Genomic DNA, 19,655 nt, shown 5'->3' on the forward strand with positions numbered 1-19,655 from the left:
AAGAAGGTGATGGGGAATGCGAACTGTCCTCAGGAAACGGTGAGAGTCTAGAAAATGGCATTCCAGACCCAATCAAGGGGGCCAGACACCCCAAACCTTGCTGAAGAATTGGGAGCTCGGGTTCTAGCCACTGAAGTTTTTGCTGATCAGTCCACCCTCTCAGAAACACACACACACACATACACACACATATATACACACACACAAACACACACACATACATACACACACATACACACACACACACACACACACCAGGCCCACAGGTAGAATAAAAGCTCTACAACACAGGCCGGGGTCTATAATTAAGCTTTGGGGTGACGTCTTCTGTCTGTCCAAGCTCTCCACTGGTGTGGGGTTTTGGAACCAGGCCTTGCCCAAGTTTCCAAAAGGGACAGCCAGGGCTTGGCTGTCTTTTTTGAAATACATTTTTACTGATTGCAGAGAGGAAGGGAGAGGGAGAGAGAGAGAGAGAGAGAGAGAGAGACAGGAAATCAATGATGAGAGAGAATCATTGTTCGGCCGCCTCCTGTGCGCCCAACACACCGGATATGCCCTGACCATCCCTGACCGGGAATCGAACCTCGACCTCTTGGTTCCTAGGTGGATGCTCAACCACGGAGCCACGCGGTCCAGGCCCGGCTGTCCAGATCGTACCTCGGGCTGACCCTGTCCTGAGCGCCGGCCTGCCTGCCCGGGCTGCCCGGGGACTGTGCACAGCATTGCACAGCCATTCGAAGGATGCTGCCCGAGAGATGGCGACGTCCTCCCAGCGGGGCACCGGCAGTGATCAGCCCCGACCTCCACCCCTGGGAGATGGGGTTGGCAGAGCACTTTGGGGGTGAGGCGCCTACTGGGGGGTGAGATGGTACCCGGTACCCCTCTGCGGGGTCCTCACCACCACCGGCTTTGCAGATGCTGCGCCGGGCGGCCGAGGGCTGCCTCGCGTTTGGGGGACAATGTGGGGCGAACTGGGCCGGCCTCGCGCCCTGCGGTAACCTGAGCCGGGGGAGCAGTCTCCGTCGGACCCCCGCGCCCCCCGCCCCAGCCCCGCCTCGCCCCGGCCCGGCCCGGCCCGGCCCGCCCCGGCGGCCGCTCCGCCGCATCCCGCCGCCTATTGGCTGGCGCCGCGCGGCCGCTCCCGCCCCGCCGCGCCATTGGCCGTGGCCGCCGCGGTCCCGGCGCGGAGCCGCCGCTGACATCACGCGGCCCGAGGCGGCGGCGCCCCCGGCCCACCGCAGCCCCCCTCGCAGCGGCGCCGCGGCTTGCGGGGCGGAGGATGGTGCGCGGCGCGACCCGGGCTCCCCGCCGCCAGCGCCGCAGGGCCGAGGCCGAGCCGGCCGCCCCGGGCAGGCGACCCCCGCTCCGGGCGCGGGGCGAGCGGCCGCGCTGAGACGCCGCGGGCGCCGCGGCCATGGGCGCCCTGACCAGCCGACAGCACGCGGGCGTGGAGGAGGTGGACATCCCGGCCAATTCCGTGTACCGCTACCCGCCCAAGTCCGGTGAGGGCGGGCGGGGCCCCCCGGGCTAGGGCGGGGGTCGTGGCGCTGCTGGGCGGGGGCCCTGGGCGTCCTGGGGACCGAGCGGCCCACGTCGCTGCAGAGCGATCCTGGAGGGAGGGCGGGCGTGCGGGAGGCGCGCAGGGGTGTTGAGGGGCTTGGGGGGTCGCTGCGGTGAGCGGCCTGCGCTCAGGTTGTCCTGTGATAGCGACGTGTCCCCGGGGGCCTGCGGCTCCGAGGGGCGGGGTGCCCAGCGCGCAGGCGGGTCCCCTTCCTTCCTCCCCGGACCCCCTTTTCCCTGGGGAGCTGAAGGCCGGGGGCGGCGCGCTTGGCATCGGAGACAGGCACCTGTGCGAGGCGCTGGCCCTGGCCGAAGCATCCGGGCCCCGGAGGGGGACAGGCGCGCATTTGAATTGGGTTTCTCAGAGGACGGGTCTCATGGCTGCTGGCGGCTGCAGGAGGCCGAAAATGCGTGCGCAGTGCTGATGCTTTTCCAGAGGCTGTCAGAGGAAGGAGACGCGTTTCACAGAAATGTTTGGCATTGCAAGGATCACAGGGACCCGGGCTGGGCTGTCCCTTTCCCAGAGTCGCAGCGAGCCCGGGTTTGGAATGGGGGCGGCTCTGGGACAGGGCGCGGGTATTGAAGCTGGATGGAAGTATCTGCTCGGAGGCCGGTGTGGCATAGGCATCCGAGTTGGAGGAGGGTTTTGACAGCAAAGGAGAGAGGCTCGCCAGCAGCTGGAGCACCCGCCAATCCTGAGCTGCTGGTGCACGTCAAACTCTGCTCTGTTCCTTTGCTTTCTCCAGGACTTTAGGGGACCCCTGGCCCCCACCTTCTCTGTGGCTCAGGCCCTGGTGAGGCCGTCGGTGACTTTGGCGAGGTGTCAGAGTTGGGCAGAAGGATAAAGGCTTGCTAATGAGAGGCGCCGCCTCCCCGCAGTGCGTCCGGGTCGGGCCGTGCCAGGTGAATGCAGGGACCAGACAGTGAACCTGCGCCCTGCAGAGCGGCTGCCTGCCGGAGCCGTGCTTCTGGCAGCTTCTGTGCCAAAGGATGAGCCTTGCGGAGATGAGTCTGCTTCTGAGCTGTGTCAGAACCGGCTGGGGCAAAGCTGTGGCTCGCTCGAGTTTTAATCACGCCCTAGCTCATCATGGCTGTGAAACCAGCGCTAAAGAAACATGCGTTTTGCTTGTTCATAGATGAAAATAAGCACATGTACTTGTGAAAAAAAAAATTTTTTTTTCTTTCTGAAATCACTTAGCTTTTATCGATCAAGAAATGGAGCGTGCTTTGCTGAGCTTGGAGTTCTCCGTGGCTGGCTGCCGCCCCTTCACCTGTGGGAATTAGGGTGGGCAATTCATGGAACGCTGCTCCCCGAAGGATATCGATATGAGTATGAATCTTGGATGATGATAATGAGAGGGTATTGGACCAAACTAAGACTGTTCTGCCCAGCCTGCCAGAGTGGCTCAGTGGGTGAGCGTAGACCTATGAACCAGGAGGTTGAGGTTCGATTCCCGGTCAGGGCACGTGCCCCGGTTGCGGGCTCGATCCCCAGTGGGGGGCGTGCAGGAGGTAGCCGATCAGTGATTCTCTCTCATCATTGATGTTTCTTTTTTTTTTTTTTATGAATTTTCTTTTTTCTTTTTAAATATACTTTATTGATATTTTACAGAGAGGAAGGGAGAGGGATAGAGAGTTAGAAACATTGTGATCAGCTGCCTCCTGCACACCCCCCACCGGGGATGTGCCCGCAACCAAGGTACATGCCCTTGACCAGAATCGAACCCGGGACCTTTCAGTCTGCAGGCCGACGCTCTATGCACTGAGACAAACCGGTTTCGGCATCATTGATGTTTCTCTCTCTCTCTCCCCCTTTCTCTCTGAAATGAATAAAAGTATATTTAAAGAAAAAACAAAAACTTTTCTTAGCCAACACACTCAATATCTGTAGTCTTTTTTTTTAAATATATTTTATTGATATTTCACAGAGAGGAAGGGAGAGGGATAGAGAGCTAGAAACATCGATGCGAGAGAAACATCGATCAGCTGCCTCCTGCACACCTCCCACTGGGGATGTGCCGGCAACCGAGGTACATGCCCTTGACCGGAATCGAACCCGGGACCTTTCAGTCCGCAGGCCGACGCTCTATCCACTGAGCCAAACCAGTTTCGGCAATATCTGTAGTCTTAATCCTCTCCCTGCTACCGATTTTTTAGTTTTACCTAATTGTTACTCATTTTTATTTATTTATTATTATTTTTTAAATATTTTTATTGATTTCAGAGAGGAAGGGAGAGGGAAAGAGAGAGAGAAACATCAGTGATGAGAGAGAATCACTGATAGACTGCCTCCTGCACGCCTCCTCCTGGGGATCAAGCCCGCAACCCAGGCGGGTGCCCCTGACTGGAATCGAACCCTGGACCTTTCGGTCTGCAGGCCGTGAGCCGAACCAGCCAGGGCTTGTTACTCATTTTGAGTCAGAAATACTGTATGCGAGAAATCTGTGCATCAAGTGGACCAGATTGTTTATGTTAAAGGCGGAACACGGAAAACAGGAATCGGAAGCTCGGTGTCCTTGGAGATTCGTGTCACCTTACACACGGGCCCCCATCTAGTGGCATCTCCCACGCTTCATCGGACTGTTACATGGACGTGGCTCTTCGTGGGATGATAGTGTTTAGAGCTGAAAGGGACCTTTGAGAGCATGAGGCTAAGACCCACTCATTTCCCCGGCAAGATCATGGAGGCCCAGAGAAATGAATTGGTTTGGCCAGGATGACCCAAGAGGTAGGGTTCTTTTTATTTTTATTATTTTTTTAATATATATTTTATTTATTTAATATTTTTTTACAGAGAGGAAGAGAGAGAGGGATAGAGAGCTAGAAACATCGATGAGAGAGAAACATTGATCAGCTGCCTCCTGCACATCCCCCACTGGGGATGTGCCCGCAACCAAGGTACGTGCCCTTGACCGGAATCGAACCTGGGACCTTTTCAGTCCGCAGGCCGACGCTCAATCCACTGAGCCAAACCGGTTTTGGCAGGTAGGGCTCTTTTTAAAAAAATATATATTTTTATTGATGTCAGAGAGGAAGAGAGGATAGAGAGAGAGAAACATCAATGGTGAGAATCATCCATCAGCTGCCTCCTGCACGCCTCCCACTGGGGATCGAACCTGCAACCCGGGCATGTGCCCTGATGGGGAATTGAACCGTGACCTCCTGGTTCATAGGTCGATGCTCAACCGCTGAGCCATGCCGGCTGGGCTAGGGCTCTTTTTAAAAAGAATTTTTTTTTTTTTTAATTGATGGATGAGAGAGAGAGAGAGAAACATCGGTTTGTTGTTCCATTTATGTATTCTTGGTTGCTTCTTGTCTGTGACCTGCCTGTGGGGACCAAACCCCCAACCTGGGCGCACGGGGACGCGCTCTAACCAACTGTGCCACCCGGCCAGGGGGTGCTCTTCTCACTAACCCAGTGGTCGGCAAACTGCGGCGGCTCGCGAGCCGCGGTTTGCCGCTCTGTTGACTAATGAGTTTGCTGACCACTGCCTTAGGGAAAAACACTTAAAAAACATTTTATTTATTTATTTTTTTAAATATATATATATATATATATTTTTATTGATTTTTTTACAGAAAGGAAGGGAGAGGGATAGAGAGTTAGAAACATTGATCAGCTGCCTCCTGCACACCCCCCACTGGGGATGTGCCCGCAACCAAGGTACATGCCCTTGACCGGAATCGAACCCGGGACCCTTCAGTCCACAGGCCGACGCTCTATCCACTGAGCCAAACCGGTTTGGGCCTAAAAAACATTTTTATAATGTACTAAAGTCTTTCACCTGAAGTCAAAACTTCTGGGTAAGGGTAATGCCTTGCGCAGTGGTCGGCAAACTCATTAGTCAACAGAGCGGCAAACCGCGGTTTGCCGACCACTGCACTAACCCGTCAGCCTCTGCCTTTCACAGGAATTCGATTTTGAACTCGTCCTTGGTGATTTGTGGCATGGAGGCTGCTCTGCGTCAAAACTGGAACAAAGCTCAGTCCTGTCCCCGCTGGGGAGTCTGACTGGGTTGGTGTCAAGGTCTCCTGACCCTGAGTTCTGGTTCCGACCGAGCAGACACAGGTGGCTCCCCCAGGGGCGCAGTGGGAGGTCTGAACCCCCCGGCCTGTGGAACAGCTGTCCCAGGACACAGCACTGTCCTCTGTCCCTGGCGGGATGGGCTCAGCGCCCAGCACAAGTTGCTTTTTGTTTTTTTTTTTGTATTTTTTAAGGAAACCCGCGCTGGCCTCTTGCTTAGCGGTTAAAGCATCAGCCCTCGGACCGAAGGGTCTCAGGTTCGATTCCAGTTAAGGGCACGTACGTTGGTTGCAGGCTCGATCCCTGGCCCCAGTCGAGGTGCGTGCGGCAAGCAACCAATCAATGTGTCTCTCTCACCTTGAGGTTTCTCTCTGTCTCTACTCCTCCCTTCCACTCTCTGAAAATCAATGGAAAAATATCTCCTGGTGAGGATTAACAAAATAAAAATAAAGAAAGAAAGAAAGAAAGGAAACCCTTAGTTTTGTATGTGCATTGAGCTGGCAACATTGGAAAATTATTGAGAACAGCTGATTTCCTGTTGGAGCTTGGGTGTGTAGCTTTTTTATAGAGATAGATGAGAATAAAATAGCCTGAATTCTTTAGAATTACTTATTTTTTGAATAACGAATGTAGTCACATGGTTCGAAGTTTGAAGGAATGAAAAGGTACCTGTGAGAATCTTGTTCTCACTGTGGTTGTCCGTATACCCAGTTCTCCTAACTCCCCCCTCACCTCCCATCCCACTGCCCCCACACCACCCATCTCAGTCCCCCCTCACCTCCCATCCCACTGCCCCCTCCCCCCTCACCTCCCCCTCCCCCACACCTCCCATCCCCCCCCTTCCCCTCCCATCCCATCCCCCCTCACCTCCCATCCCCCTCCCCCCTCCCATCCCACTGCCCCCTCACCCCTCACCTCCCATCCCATCCCCCCTCCCATCCCATCCCCCCTCACCTCCCATCCCACTGCCCCCACACCACCCATCTCAGTCCCCCCTCACCTCCCATCCCACTGCCCCCTCCCCCCTCCCCTCCCCCTCCCCCCACACCTCCCATCCCCCTCCCCTTCCCCTCACCTCCCATCCCCCCTCACCTCCCATCCCCCTCCCCCCTCCCATCCCACTGCCCCCTCACCCCTCACCTCCCATCCCATCCCCCCACACCTCCCATCCCATCCCCCCACACCTCCCATCCCATCCCCCACACCTCCCATCCCACTGCCCCCACACCTCCCATCCCATCCCCCCACACCTCCCATCCCATTCCCCCCACACCTCCCATCCCACCCCCCCACACCTCCCATCCCATCCCCCCTCACCTCCCATCCCATCCCCCCTCACCTCCCATCCCACCCCCCCACACCTCCCATCCCATCCCCCCTCACCTCTCACCTCCCATCCCACCCTCCCACACCTCCCATCCCATCCCCCCTCACCTCTCACCTCCCATCCCATCCCCCCACACCTCCCATCCCATTCCCCCCTCACCTCCCATCCCATCCCCCCACACCTCCCATCCCATTCCCCCCTCACCTCCCATCCCATCCCCCACACCTCCCATCCCATCCCCCACACCTCCCATCCCATCCCCCCACACCTCCCATCCCATTCCCCCCACACCTCCCATCCCATTCCCCCCACACCTCCCATCCCATCCCCCCACACCTCCCATCCCATCCCCCCACACCTCCCATCCCATTCCCCCCACACCTCCCATCCCATTCTCCCCAAACCTCCCATCCCACCCCCCCACACCTCCCATCCCATCCCCCTTCACCTCCCATCCCACTCCCCCCACACCTCCCATCCCATCCCCCCTCACCTCCCATCCCACCCCCCACCTCCCATCCCATCCCCCCACACCTCCCATCCCACTGCCCCCACACCTCCCATCCCATCCCCCCTCACCTCCCATCCCATTCCCCCCACACCTCCCATCCCATTCTCCCCAAACCTCCCATCCCACCCCCCCACACCTCCCATCCCATCCCCCTTCACCTCCCATCCCACTCCCCCCACACTTCCCATCCCATCCCCCCTCACCTCCCATCCCACCCCCCACCTCCCATCCCATCCCCCCACACCTCCCATCCCACTGCCCCCACACCTCCCATCCCATCCCCCCTCACCTCCCATCCCATTCCCCCCACACCTCCCATCCCATTCTCCCCAAACCTCCCATCCCACCCCCCCACACCTCCCATCCCATCCCCCTTCACCTCCCATCCCACTCCCCCCACACCTCCCATCCCATCCCCCCTCACCTCCCATCCCACCCCCCACCTCCCATCCCATCCCCCCACACCTCCCATCCCACTGCCCCCACACCTCCCATCCTATCCCCCCACCTCCCATCCCACTCCCCTCACACCTCCCATCCCATCCCCCCTCACCTCTCATCCCATCCCCCCACACCTCCCATCCCACTCCCCCCTCACCTCCCATCCCCCTCCCCCCTCACCTCCCATCCCCCTCCCCCCTCCCCTCCCATCCCCCTCCCCCCTCACCTCCCATCCCTATGGAACTGCTTCCGTTTCCCCCAGAATTTTCTGTGCACACACAAGCAAAGCATGCTTTCTAGGCTGTCCCACACCTTGCGTTTTTCACTTTGAAGATATTGGAGATGTTTTTCTATCATCTCCAGGTGCCAGAGTTTTTGGTTCTTTTTAAACAACTGTATACTATTCCTTTGTATGCATATGCCCCCCCCCCCTTTTAAACATAATCTGTTGATGAGTATTTGGGAGTTTTTTCAGTCTTTTACTATCGCAGACAATGCAGCAATGATTAAGGTTACCTTGTTCTTAGGTGATTGACTGTTGAGCTATGAATACTAATCGTTGAAGTAAGAGAAGGTGTGGTGGGGGTTCCTTCCTCCATAGCACGTCTGCATTCGCATAGGAAGCTGTTTAAATAGCACCGCTCTGCATTTGGCTTGGTCTTCGTCACATTTTCTTTTTAATTTCATTGATTTTAGTGAGAGAGAGACATTGATTTGTCCTTCCACTTGTGCGATCGTTGGTTGGTTCTTATATGTGCCCTGCCTTCTCAAGGATCTGCTTTATTGGAGTGAGGAAGGGAGAGGTAGAGAGAAAGAAACATTGATGTGAGTCGGGCGCCTCCCCTACACACTCCAGGCAGAGACTGAACCCACAAGCTAGGCACGTGCCCTGACCGGGAACTGACCCTGTAACCTTTCCGTGTGCAGGATGATTTTCCAACCAACCGAGTCACTCCGGCCAGGGTAGGCCTTTGTCATTTTTTTTTTTTTAAATATATTTTATTGATTTTTTACAGAGAGGAAGGGAGAGGGATAGAGAGCTAGAAACATCGATGAGAGAGAAACATCGATCAGCTGCCTCCTGCACACCCCCCACTGGGGATGTGCCCGCAACCAAGGTACATGCCCTTGACCGGAATCGAACCCGGGACCCTTCAGTCCGCAGGCCGACGCTCTATCCACTGAGCCAAACCGGTTTTGGCGGCCTTTGTCATTTTTTAGTTAGAAGCTAAACATGCTATTGAATCCTTCTCTCAGATCTTTGCTTCTTTAAGAGCCTACAATCATTTGTTTAGCCAAGGTATGGCTGTGCTGAGGTACTGGTTTTTAATGCACACGTGCCCATCTTTCGAAAGGGGTGTTCGCATTGATACCAGTTCTGAGGCCTGGTCCTCTCTCCAGGAAGAAGGGGACATGCTATAAAGACCACTTAATTCGTTTAAGCTCAGTACCTGACTCATCTAGTTCATTTCCTGCTACATATTTGAGCAAGTTGAAAAATAGCAGTAATTCATTTTGCTCAGGTGTTAAGATGTAAACCTTTTATAAAAATTCCGAATGGCCTGGCTGGCGTGGCTTGGTGGTTGAGCATCGACCTATGAACAAGGAGGTCACGGTTCGATTCCCTATCAGGGCACATGCCTGGGTTGCGGGATTGATCCCCAGTGTGGGGCCGTGCAGGAGGCAGCCGATCAGTGATTCTCACCATTGATGTTTCTATCTCTCTCTTCCTCTCCCTTCCTTTCTGACATCAATAAAAACATAATACACCCAAAAAAATCAGAAAAATTAGAAAACAAAATTACCCGATTCGTTAAATGCATGTGTAATTAAATGTTTAGCATATACCTGCTAATAAAGCAAAATTTTTCATGAAAAAAAAACATATTAAAAAAAATAAAAATTCAGAATGGTCATCAGCGTCCTGAGCAGTTAACATTATCCTTCTCCCGATGTTTGTTATATTAAGCGTGCATTTGCTGGTCACGTGAGTTGGTCCTGTGGCAAGAGCAGTTTTTAAAACATGGGTAATAAGTCCTTGCCTGTCAAGTAGTTATAAAAGTTTCTCTTAGCATGTAGGGGCATCAGTTGGGACTTAAGAATATGGAACTTACTGCCTAATAAAGAATTACTTGGCCCGGCCGGCGTGGCTCCGTGGTTGAGCATCGACCCAGGAACCAAGGGGTCGCTGGTTCCATTTCTGGTCAGAGCACATGCCCAGGGTATGGGCTGGGTCCCCAGGGGGGCGTGTAGGAGGCAGCTGATCAGTGATGTTCCTCTCTCATCGATGCTTATGTCTCTCTATCCCTCTCCCTTCCTCTCTCTCTAAAGATCAATAAAAACATTTTTTTTTTTAAAAAAAGAATTTGGTTCTGCCACAGTTTGGTACTTTAGCTAAAAATAAGTAGGTTCCTGAAAGTTGTAGTAAATACATTTAGTACCAAGAAAAAAGGCACTCCAAAATATTGCTCTGTTTAATGATGACATCATCGAGACCGAGACCTCAAATGCTACTAGTACTTTCCTAAACACTTAAAGGGGGTAATGCTGTTACTTGGGAAAATTCCAGTGTATTTTTCTTTTTTTTTCTACCTCCTTGAGAGCAGACCAATTGCTTTCACTTCTTGATTTTGCTTTAAGATGTAGGCCCTTGATTTCCTTGTGTGATGGTGGCTGTGTTCTTTTGTTCTTTAGCATCTCCTTTCTCTCCCTCTCTAGTACAGTCATGACATTACTGACACCTGCTGCATGCCATGCATGGCGCTCTGCACCCCTGTATGGATTCTGACCCTGTGCCCAGTGACCGTGATGCCTCTGGCGAGCGGCAGGACTGAAGCCCTAAAACCAGCTTTGTCACTCATGATGCGGGGCAGAGAGGGAGCATGAGCAGCACAAGCGCTTTGGTAGCCCTGAGTCAGGATTCTCCAGCGAAACAGAATATCGACACTAATAAAAGAGAAACATGCAAATTGACTGTCCCTCTGCTACACCCACCAGCCAATCAGGAGCGAGCATGCAAATTAACCCAACAAAGATGTTGGTTAATTTGCACACACAGGCTCGGAGCAAAGACTGAAGACAGCCCTAACCGGTTTGGCTCATTGGATAGAGGACCGTTGGCCTGCAGACTCAAGGGTCCCAGGTTCGATTCCGGTCAAGGGCATGTACCTTGGTTGCAGGCACATACCCAGTGGGGAGTGTACAGGAGGCAGCTGGTCGATGTTTCTCTCTCATCGATGTTTCTAACTCTCTATCCCTCTCCCTTCCTCTCTGTAAAAAGTCAATAAAATATATTAAAAAAAAAAAAAAAAAAGACTGAAGACAGCGTAGAAGGAAGCCAAGCGCTGTAGAAGGGAGCGGAGCAGCGGAGAAGGGAGGGAGCGAGGCAGCTCTGGCAGCAGGAAGCCCTATTCTTGCAGGAATAGGCCCGAGAAAGCCCTATTCTTGCAGGAATCTTCCTGCAACGGGCCTCTGGTATATATATAATGTAGTGGCTCATGTGATTGTGAGGGCTGGCAAGTCTACACTTTCGTAAGGCAGGCTGTCAGGCTGGAAAGTCGAGCGGGATTTCTATGTTGTATTCTTGAGGCAGAAGTCCTTCCCCAGGCAACCTCAGTTGTTGCTCTAAAGGCCTTCAATGGATTGGATGGAGCCCACCCACATTATCAAGGGTTTATCTCTTTTTCTTAAAGTCAGTTGATTGTAGAGCCCTGGCCAGTGTGACTCGGTTGAGTGTTGTCCCTGCACCAAAAGTCTGCCAGTTCGATTCCCAGTCAGGGCACATGCTCAGGCTGCAGGTTGGGGTGTGCATGGGAGTAATCCGATCGACGTTGCTCTCTCACATCGATGTTTCTCTCTCTCTCTCTTCCTCTCCCTTCCTCGCTCTCTCTCTCAAATCAATAAAAACATATTTAAAGGAAATAAAGTCAGTTGATTCTAGATACCGGCCACATCTGCAGTTACACTCACAGCAACATCTACACTCGTGTTTTGCCGAGGCTAGCACCATAGCCTCGCCAAGTTGACACCTAAAATTTAACGTAGTGGCTTCCACTTTAATGATTCTTACTACATAAATGAAGCTTGAATTGTTGGTTGCTGAAAGAGTAATTGTACTATGAAAAAAAAATTTTTTAAACCAACATTTACAGTCTTTAAAAATCATTTTTTAAAAAGTATGCTCCTTGCCCTAACTGGTTTGGCTCAGTGGATAGAGCATCGGCCTGCAGACAGAAGGGTCCCAGGTTTGGTTCCGGTCAAGGGCATGTACTTTGGTTGAGGACACATCCCCAGTAGGGGGTGTGCAGGAGGCAGCTGATCAATGTTTCTATCTCATCGATGTTTCTAACTATCTATCCCTCTCCCTTCCTCTCTGTAAAAAAATCAATAAAATATATTAAAAAAAAAAGTATGCTCCTGCCCTGGCCGGTTGCTCAGTGGTTAAAGTGTTAGCCTGCAGACCGAAGGGTTGCAGGTTCTATTCTCAGTCAAGGGCATGTACCTCAGTTGCAGGCTCAATCCCTGGCTCCTGTCAGAGCATATTCAGGAGGCAACCAATTGATGTGTCTCTCTCACATGGATGTTTCTCTCTCTCACTCCCCTCTCCTCCCTCTCTTCCACTCTCTAAAAAAAAAAAAAAAAAAAAAAAAAAAAAAAAAAAAGGAAAAGATATCCTTGGGTGAGGATTAAAAAAAGAAAATTATGTTCCTTCCAAAATTTCAGAGCTTATCATCTAGTGTCAGAGCCAGAACGCATGCCTACAGAGATAAATAAGAATGCAGAATGTGCCGTGAAGAAAAGGGGTTTATCCCAGGAATGCAAGGTTGGTTTAATAGCTTAAAAGTCAATCCAGCCGAAACCGGTTTGGCTCAGTGGATAGAGCGTCGGCCTGTGGACTGAAAGGTCCCGGGTTTGATTCCGGTCAAGGGCATGTACCTTGGTTGCGGGCACATCCTCAGTGGGAGGTGTGCAGGAGGCAGCTGATCGATGTTTCTCTCTCATCGATGTTTCTAGCTTTCTATCCCTCTCCCTTCCTTTCTGTGAAATATCAATAAAATATATTTAAAAAAAAAAAAAGTCAGCCAAAACCGGTTTGGCTCAGTGGATGGAGCGTCGGCCTGCGGACTGAGGGGTCCCAGGTTCGGTTCCGGTCAAGGGCATGTACCTTGGTTGCGGGCACATCCCCAGTGGGAGGTGTGCAGGAGGCAGCTGATCGATGTTTCTCTCTCATCGATGTTTCTGGCTCTCTGTCCCTCTCCCTTCCTCTCTGTGGAATACCAATAAAATATATTAAAAAAAAAAAAAAGTCAATCCATGTTAATATACTATATTAGTGGAATAATAGATGCAGACAAGACATTTGACAAAATCCAACACCCATCAATGATAAAAATGAAAAAATATCCACACCCAAAAGCGTACACGAATGTTTATTCATGGCAGCAGCATTCACAATAGCTAAAAGGTGGGAATAACCCAACAGTCCATCAGCTGAGGAATGAGACAACTGATAAATAAATGTAGTAAATCCACACATGGAATATTATTTGGTAATAAAAAGGAGTGAAGTGTTGATATTTGCTGCAACATGGATGAACCTTGAAAACACGAATGCTAAGTCAAAGAAGCCAGATGTGTCTATTACGTAATCGCTTTTATATGAAATGTCCAGAAGAGACAAGTCCAGAGGAACAGAAAGTAGATTACTGACTGCCGGTGGCTAGGGGAGGGGGAAATGAGGAGTGACTGCTCATGGGGTTTTTTTAGGGTAATGAAAATCTTCAAAAATTAGATCGTGGTGAATGGTTACATAACTGTGAATATTCCAAAAAAAAAAATCATGGGATTGTACCCTTTAAGTACCTGATTGGATAGTATGTAAATTATATCACAATAAGGTTTTTTTAAAAGTGGATGATAGACCTACATACAAGAACTAAAAACTATAAAACCTTACAAGAAGATATGAGAGAAAATATTTATTATTATTTTTTTAATCCTCACCCAAGGATATTTTCCATTGCTTTTTTAAAAATATATTTTTATTGATTTCAGAGAGGAAAGGAGAGGGAGAAAGAGATGGAAACACCAATGATGAGAGAGGATCAGTGATTGGTTGCCTCCTGCATGCCGCCCACTGGGGATCGAGCCCGCATATGCCCCGACTGGGAATCGAATTGTGACCTCCTGGTTCCCAGATTGATGCTCAACCACTGAGCCATACTGGCCGGGCTCCATTGGTTTTTAGAGAGAATGGAAGAGCGAGGGAAAGACAGAGAGAAATATCAATGTGAGAGATAAAAAGTATAACCCATAATGCCCCTAACCGGTGTGGCTCAGTGGATAGAGCGTCGGCCTGCGGACTGAAGGGTCCCAGGTTCGATTCCCGTCAAGGGCATGTACCTTGGTTGCAGGCACATCCCCAGTAGGGGGTGTGCAGGAGGCAGCTGATCGATGTTTCTCTTTCATCGATGTTTCTAACTGTCTATCCCTCTCCCTTCCTCTCTGTAAAAAATCAATAAAATATATATATTTTTAAAAAAAGTATAACCCATAAAAGAAAAAAACTGATAAGTTGGATTTCTTCAAAATTGAAAATGTTTCTGCTTCAAGAGATGTTAAGAAGATGAAAAGATAAGCCGACCTCTGAAAGAAAATATTTACAAATCACATAGATAAAGACTTTTGTATCCAGAATATCAAGAACGTTTACAACTCAATATTAAGAAGACAACGTGCCCTAACCGGTTTGTTTGGCTCACTGGATAGAGCGTCGGCCTGTGGACTGAAAGGTCCCAGGTTCGATTCCGGTCAAGGGCGTGTACCTTGGTTGTGGGCACATCCCCAGTAGGGAGTGTGCAGGAGGCAGCTGATCAATATTTCTCTCTCATCGATGTTTCTATCTCTCTCTCCCTCTCCCTTCCTCTCTGAAATCAATAAAATATATATCTTTTAAAAAAGTAAAAGATCTGGACTGAAACGCTAAAGAAAGGGGAGAGACAAAGGTTTGGAAGTCCAGTGTAAGGAAGGAGAAGGCCGCAGGTATTAACGGCCCACAGGGACTGGCCAGCCGCGTAGGCAGCTATCCCCACAATAATCCTTTTTGGAAAGCGGTTTTATTATCTCTGTTTTCCACATAAAAACACCAGAGCTCAACAATGTTAAATACTTTGTTCTAGGTCACGCTGCTGGTAGACCGAAATATCAGCATCAGACCCAGCTCTGGCCTAAGTCAAGGCCTTTGCTTTGATTCTACGAGGGAAGGACCGAGAGAGGGAGAGGGAAGGACAGAAGGAGGGAGAATGAGAGGGTGGAGGGAGGACTGAGCTCTTAGAGCCAGGACCGTGTTTATGGCCTGGGCGAGAAGTGGAGCCAGTGAGAGGCAGGAAGAGTCAGAACTGAACGGGGTTTCAGAAGCCACGGAACAGAGAGCCTCAGGAATGACAGTGGACGTCTTCGGAGAGTTCCTGAGCTGAATGAAGTGTGGGAAAAGGCTCTCGGCCTGGTTGGTGTTCCCGGGAACAGTTTCGGCGGAGTGGTGGAAACCATTGCAAATATTTGAGGAGTTATAGGACGTGGGATGGAAGCAGACAGAGGAGGACGGATGGATGGATGGATGGACGGATGGACGGACAGACGGATGGATGGGCAAGAGGGTGGACATTAAGGCATGGGTGATGGAGTTTTTAATTTTTGAGAATTTTTATGAGTTTATTTAAGCCAAACTAACAAAATATACCAGGCAGCAGGATCTCAAATGCTCCCTGGAATTTTTTAAAAATATATTTTTATTGATTTCAGAGAGGAAAGGAGAGGGAGGGAGAGAGAGAAACATCCGTGATCGGCTGCCTCCTGAATGCCCCACACTGGGGATCGAGCTCACAACCCAGCATGTGCCCTTGACCGGGAATCAAGCTGTGACCTCCTGGTTCATAGGTCGATATCGGTTCAACCACTGAGCCACGTCAGCTGGGTTGGAATTTTTTTTTAGTTATTTGTTTTTAAGTTGGGGAGAGAGCATCCTATATAATAAAAGCCTAATATGCTAAATGTCCGGTCGTCGGGTGACCTGTCGACTGTTCAACCAATCAAAGCATAATATGCTAATGATATGCTAAGGCCGCTCGCTATGATGTGCACTGACCACCAGGGGGCAGATCTCTGACTAGTAGGTTAGCTTGCTGCTGGGGTCCGGCCGATCGGAGACTGAGCGAGATGGGTTGGACATGCCCTGGAGCCCTCCCACGGTCCTCCCTGGGCTGATCGTGCACTTTGGGGTCCCTTGGCCTGGCCTGCGCCCTCTCGCAATCTGGGACCCCTCGGAAGATGTCGGAGAGCCAGTTTCAGCCCAATCCTGCAGGCCACTCCCCTCGGGAGGGCCCAGACACAGGGCTCACGGCTGGTGAACGCTGCTGTGGCAGCACAAGCCTCTCCCGATCGGGACTGATTGGGCGTGAGCCCGCGGCAGGCGCAGTGGGGCTGGGATGAGCGGAGCGGGAGTGGCAGGTAGGAGCTGCAGGTGGTGTTGGACTGCGGGTTTTGGCCCGGTCCCCGCAGGCCACCCAGAGGGGCCCCACCCGTGCATGAATTCGTGCACCGGGCCTCTAGGGCTTATGTAATGAAATGAGGCCAGTGAACAGCCAGTGGGGAGAGAGGAAGGGAAATGTGGAAAAAGGATGGTTGTTGAGGTCTCAAGGAGGTCAAGGCCGTTAGAATGAGAGCTCAGGGGAAGTTAACCTTGGAATGGGGAGGGATGCCTTCTTGAGACCGAGAGTGTGGAGGGAAAGGCAGTACTTGCGAGGGCTGATGGAGGAGGGTTCTGAGTGATGCCACGGAGAAGGAGGAAGACGGTGGAGGGACCAGGGTCAGGGATGGGGGTGTGGGAAGGGTTGGGACCCCAGAGGTGTGCCTTGGTCTGAAAACTGTTAAGGTAGCAGTTGTTAAACGATATTGTACTGGTTCAGAATAGAATAGAGCCTAGACCTAGGTATATATTGCATGGTAAAGAGGGCATTTCAAATAATGTATAATAATAAAAGGGTAATATGCTAATTAGACTGGACGTCTTCCGGACATCCTTCCTGACGAAGCGGGGGCCAGAGGAAAGCCAGCCCGGGTCCCGGGTGCCTGCGGGCAGCCGGAGGAGGGAAGCAGCCTGGGTCCCGGGTGCCTGCGGGCGGCCGGAGGAGGGAAGCCCGGGTCCCGGGTGTCACAGGGAAGCCGGTGCTGGCAGCTGGGGAAAGAAAGGCCCACTCTTGCACGAATTTTCATGCATCGGGCCTCTAGTATTCAATAAATGGTGTTAATAAAGTTTCCTATCTGGGGAAAAAAGATTAAACCCTTATCCCACAGAGCCCACAAGGACATATTCCACATGTAAAAACAACCAAATAGCAAAAAAAAAAAAAAAAAAAAAAAAATTTTTTTTTTTTTTTTTTAAATTTTGGCATTCAGTGGAGATACAGTTTGATGGTTAAGAGCACACACAGGCTCTGGAATGAAATCTGCTGGCTTCGGGGCCTGCCGCTGCCTCTTACCAGCTGTGTGACCTTGGACAAATGGCTTAGACTCTCTGTGCATTTATTTCCTTTTCTGTAAAATAAAAAAAATCAACAACCCTTACCTTAGAGGGTTGCTGTGAGGAGCAGCCGGTGTGGTACCTGTCTGCGCAGTGCCGCCGGGCTGCGCCCTCAATCCGAGGCATCGGTACGTGCTCCGTCAGAACAGTGCGGCCAGGCCATGAGCACGGGCCAGGGCGAAGAAAAGCAGCTTGCAGATCAATGTGTGTAATACTCCAGTGGAGTTAAAACATAAAACACAGCCGAGCAGAGGGCCTCAATGAGCATGGACAGCTGGGAGGCCCAAACCGATGTGGACCTCGGTGTCACCTCTCATGGAGGAGTTGAATTATCACTTAAAAAAAAATTGAATTTATTGGGGTGACATCTATGCTAATAAAAGGGTAATATGCTAATTAGACTGGGAGACCTTCCGGACAAAGCCATGGTGGCGGGGCTGAGGCAGAGGTGGTTAGGGGCGATCAGGCCAGGAGGGGAGGGCAGTTGGGGGTGATCAGGCCAGGAGGGGAGGGCAGTTGGGGGTGATCAGGCCAGTGGGGGAGCCAGTTGGGAGCGAGCAGGCCTGCAGGGGGGGCCAGTTGGGGGTGAGCAGGCTGGTAGGGGGGGCCAGTTGGGGGTGAGCAGGCTGGCAGGGGGAGGCAGTTGGGGGTGATCAGGCTGGTGGGGGGAGCAGTTGGGGGTGAGCAGGCCAGCAGTGGGGGGCAGTTGGGGGTGATCAGGCCAGGAGGGGAGGGCAGTTGGGGGTGATCAGGCCAGCAGGGGGGCCAGTTGGGAGCGAGCAGGCTGGCAGGAGGGGCCAGTTTGGGTGAGCAGGCCGGCAGGGGGGACCAGTTGGGGGCGAGCAGGCTGGCAGGAGGGGCCAGTTGGGGGTGAGCAGGCCGGCAGGGGGGGCCAGTTGAGGGTGAGCAGGCCGGCAGGGGGAGGCAGTTGGGGGCGATCCGGCTGGTGGGGGGAGCAGTTGGGGGTGAGCAGGCCAGCAGGGTGGACAGTTGGGGGTGAGCAGGCCAGCAGGGGGGGGCAATTGGAGGTGAGCAGGCCGGCAGGGGGGGCAGTTGGGGGCAATCAGGCCGGTGGGCGGAGCAGTTGGGGGCGAGCAGGTCGGTGGGGGGGGCAGTTGGGGGCGATCAGGCAGGCGGGGGGGCAGTTGGGGGCAAGCAGCAGGTGGGGGGTGGGCAGTTGGAGGCTATCAGGCCAGCAAGGGGGGGCAGTTGGGGGAGAGAAGGTTGGCAGGGGGCCAGTTGGGGGCGAGCAGGCTGGCAGGCAGAGTGGTTAGGGGCAATCAGGCAGGCAGGCAGGTGAGCGGTTAGGAGCCAGCAGTCCCGGATTGTGAGAGGGATGTCTGACTGCCGGTTGAGGGGATCGGGCCTAAACTGGCAGTCTTAACATCCCCCGAGGAGTCCCAGATTGGAGAGGGTGCAGACTGGGCTGAGGGACACCCCCCCAACCCCCCGTGCACGAATTTCGTGCACCAGGCCACTAGTTAGTTAATAAAACTATATAGGTTTGCGGGGTACAGTTCTATAACACATCACCTGTATATTGCATTGTGTGGTCACCACCCCAAGTCAAGTCTCCTTCCATCACCATGTGTCCCCCCCTTACCCTCTTCTCCCTCCCCCCACCCCTCTTTCCCTCTGGTAATCACCATACTGTTGTCTGTGTCTATGAATTATTGGGTTTTTTTTTTGTTGTTGTTGTTTTTGCTTAATCCCTTCACCTTTTTCACCCAGCCCCAAACCTTCCTCCCTCCGACAGCCGTCAGTCTGTTCTCTGTGTGTGTGTGTCTGTTTCTATTTTGTTTGTTTGAATATTTTGTTCATTAGATTCCACCTATAAGTGAGATAGATCATATGATGTTTAATTTCTCTGGCTGGCTCATTTCATGACAGGTTTTGAAGACTCCATACCAAAAAAAAAATTTTTTTTAAAGAATGTAAATAGCCAAAACCGGTTTGGCTCAGTGGATAGAGCATCAGCCTGGACTGAAGGGTCCCAGGTTCGATTCTGGTCAAGGGCATGTACCTTGGTTGCGGGCACATCCCCGGTGGGGGGTGTGCAGGAGGCAGCTGATCGATGTTTCTCTCTCATCGATGTTTCTAACTCTCTATCCCTCTTCCTTCCTCTCTGTAAAAAAATCAATAAAATATATTTTAAAAAAAAGATATCAAGAATATAAATAGCTTCTTAATGATTTTTAAATATTGATTGCATGTT

At 52.1% G+C, this 19,655-nt stretch overlaps 1 protein-coding gene across 8 annotated transcripts in view; it reads left to right on the forward strand.

Moving 5' to 3' along the window:
• Positions 1-1,174: 1,174 nt before the first annotated feature.
• The window catches only part of RNF157 (ring finger protein 157), a 73,999-nt gene continuing 55,518 nt past the window's right edge, over positions 1,175-19,655 (forward strand). For all 8 annotated transcript variants that reach the window (XR_013961055.1, XR_013961056.1, XM_080677530.1 and 5 more), the window contains exon 1: positions 1,175-1,502. Coding sequence is in view for 6 of the 8 variants with exons in the window: in XM_080677530.1 (XP_080533656.1) it covers positions 1,415-1,502 (88 nt within the window). In the remaining 2 variants the exon portion in view is untranslated. The remainder of the gene's footprint in view (positions 1,503-19,655) is intronic.

Source organism: Plecotus auritus (assembly GCF_963455305.1).
Source record: "Plecotus auritus genome assembly, chromosome: 7".
Classification (NCBI taxonomy): domain Eukaryota; kingdom Metazoa; phylum Chordata; class Mammalia; order Chiroptera; family Vespertilionidae; genus Plecotus; species Plecotus auritus.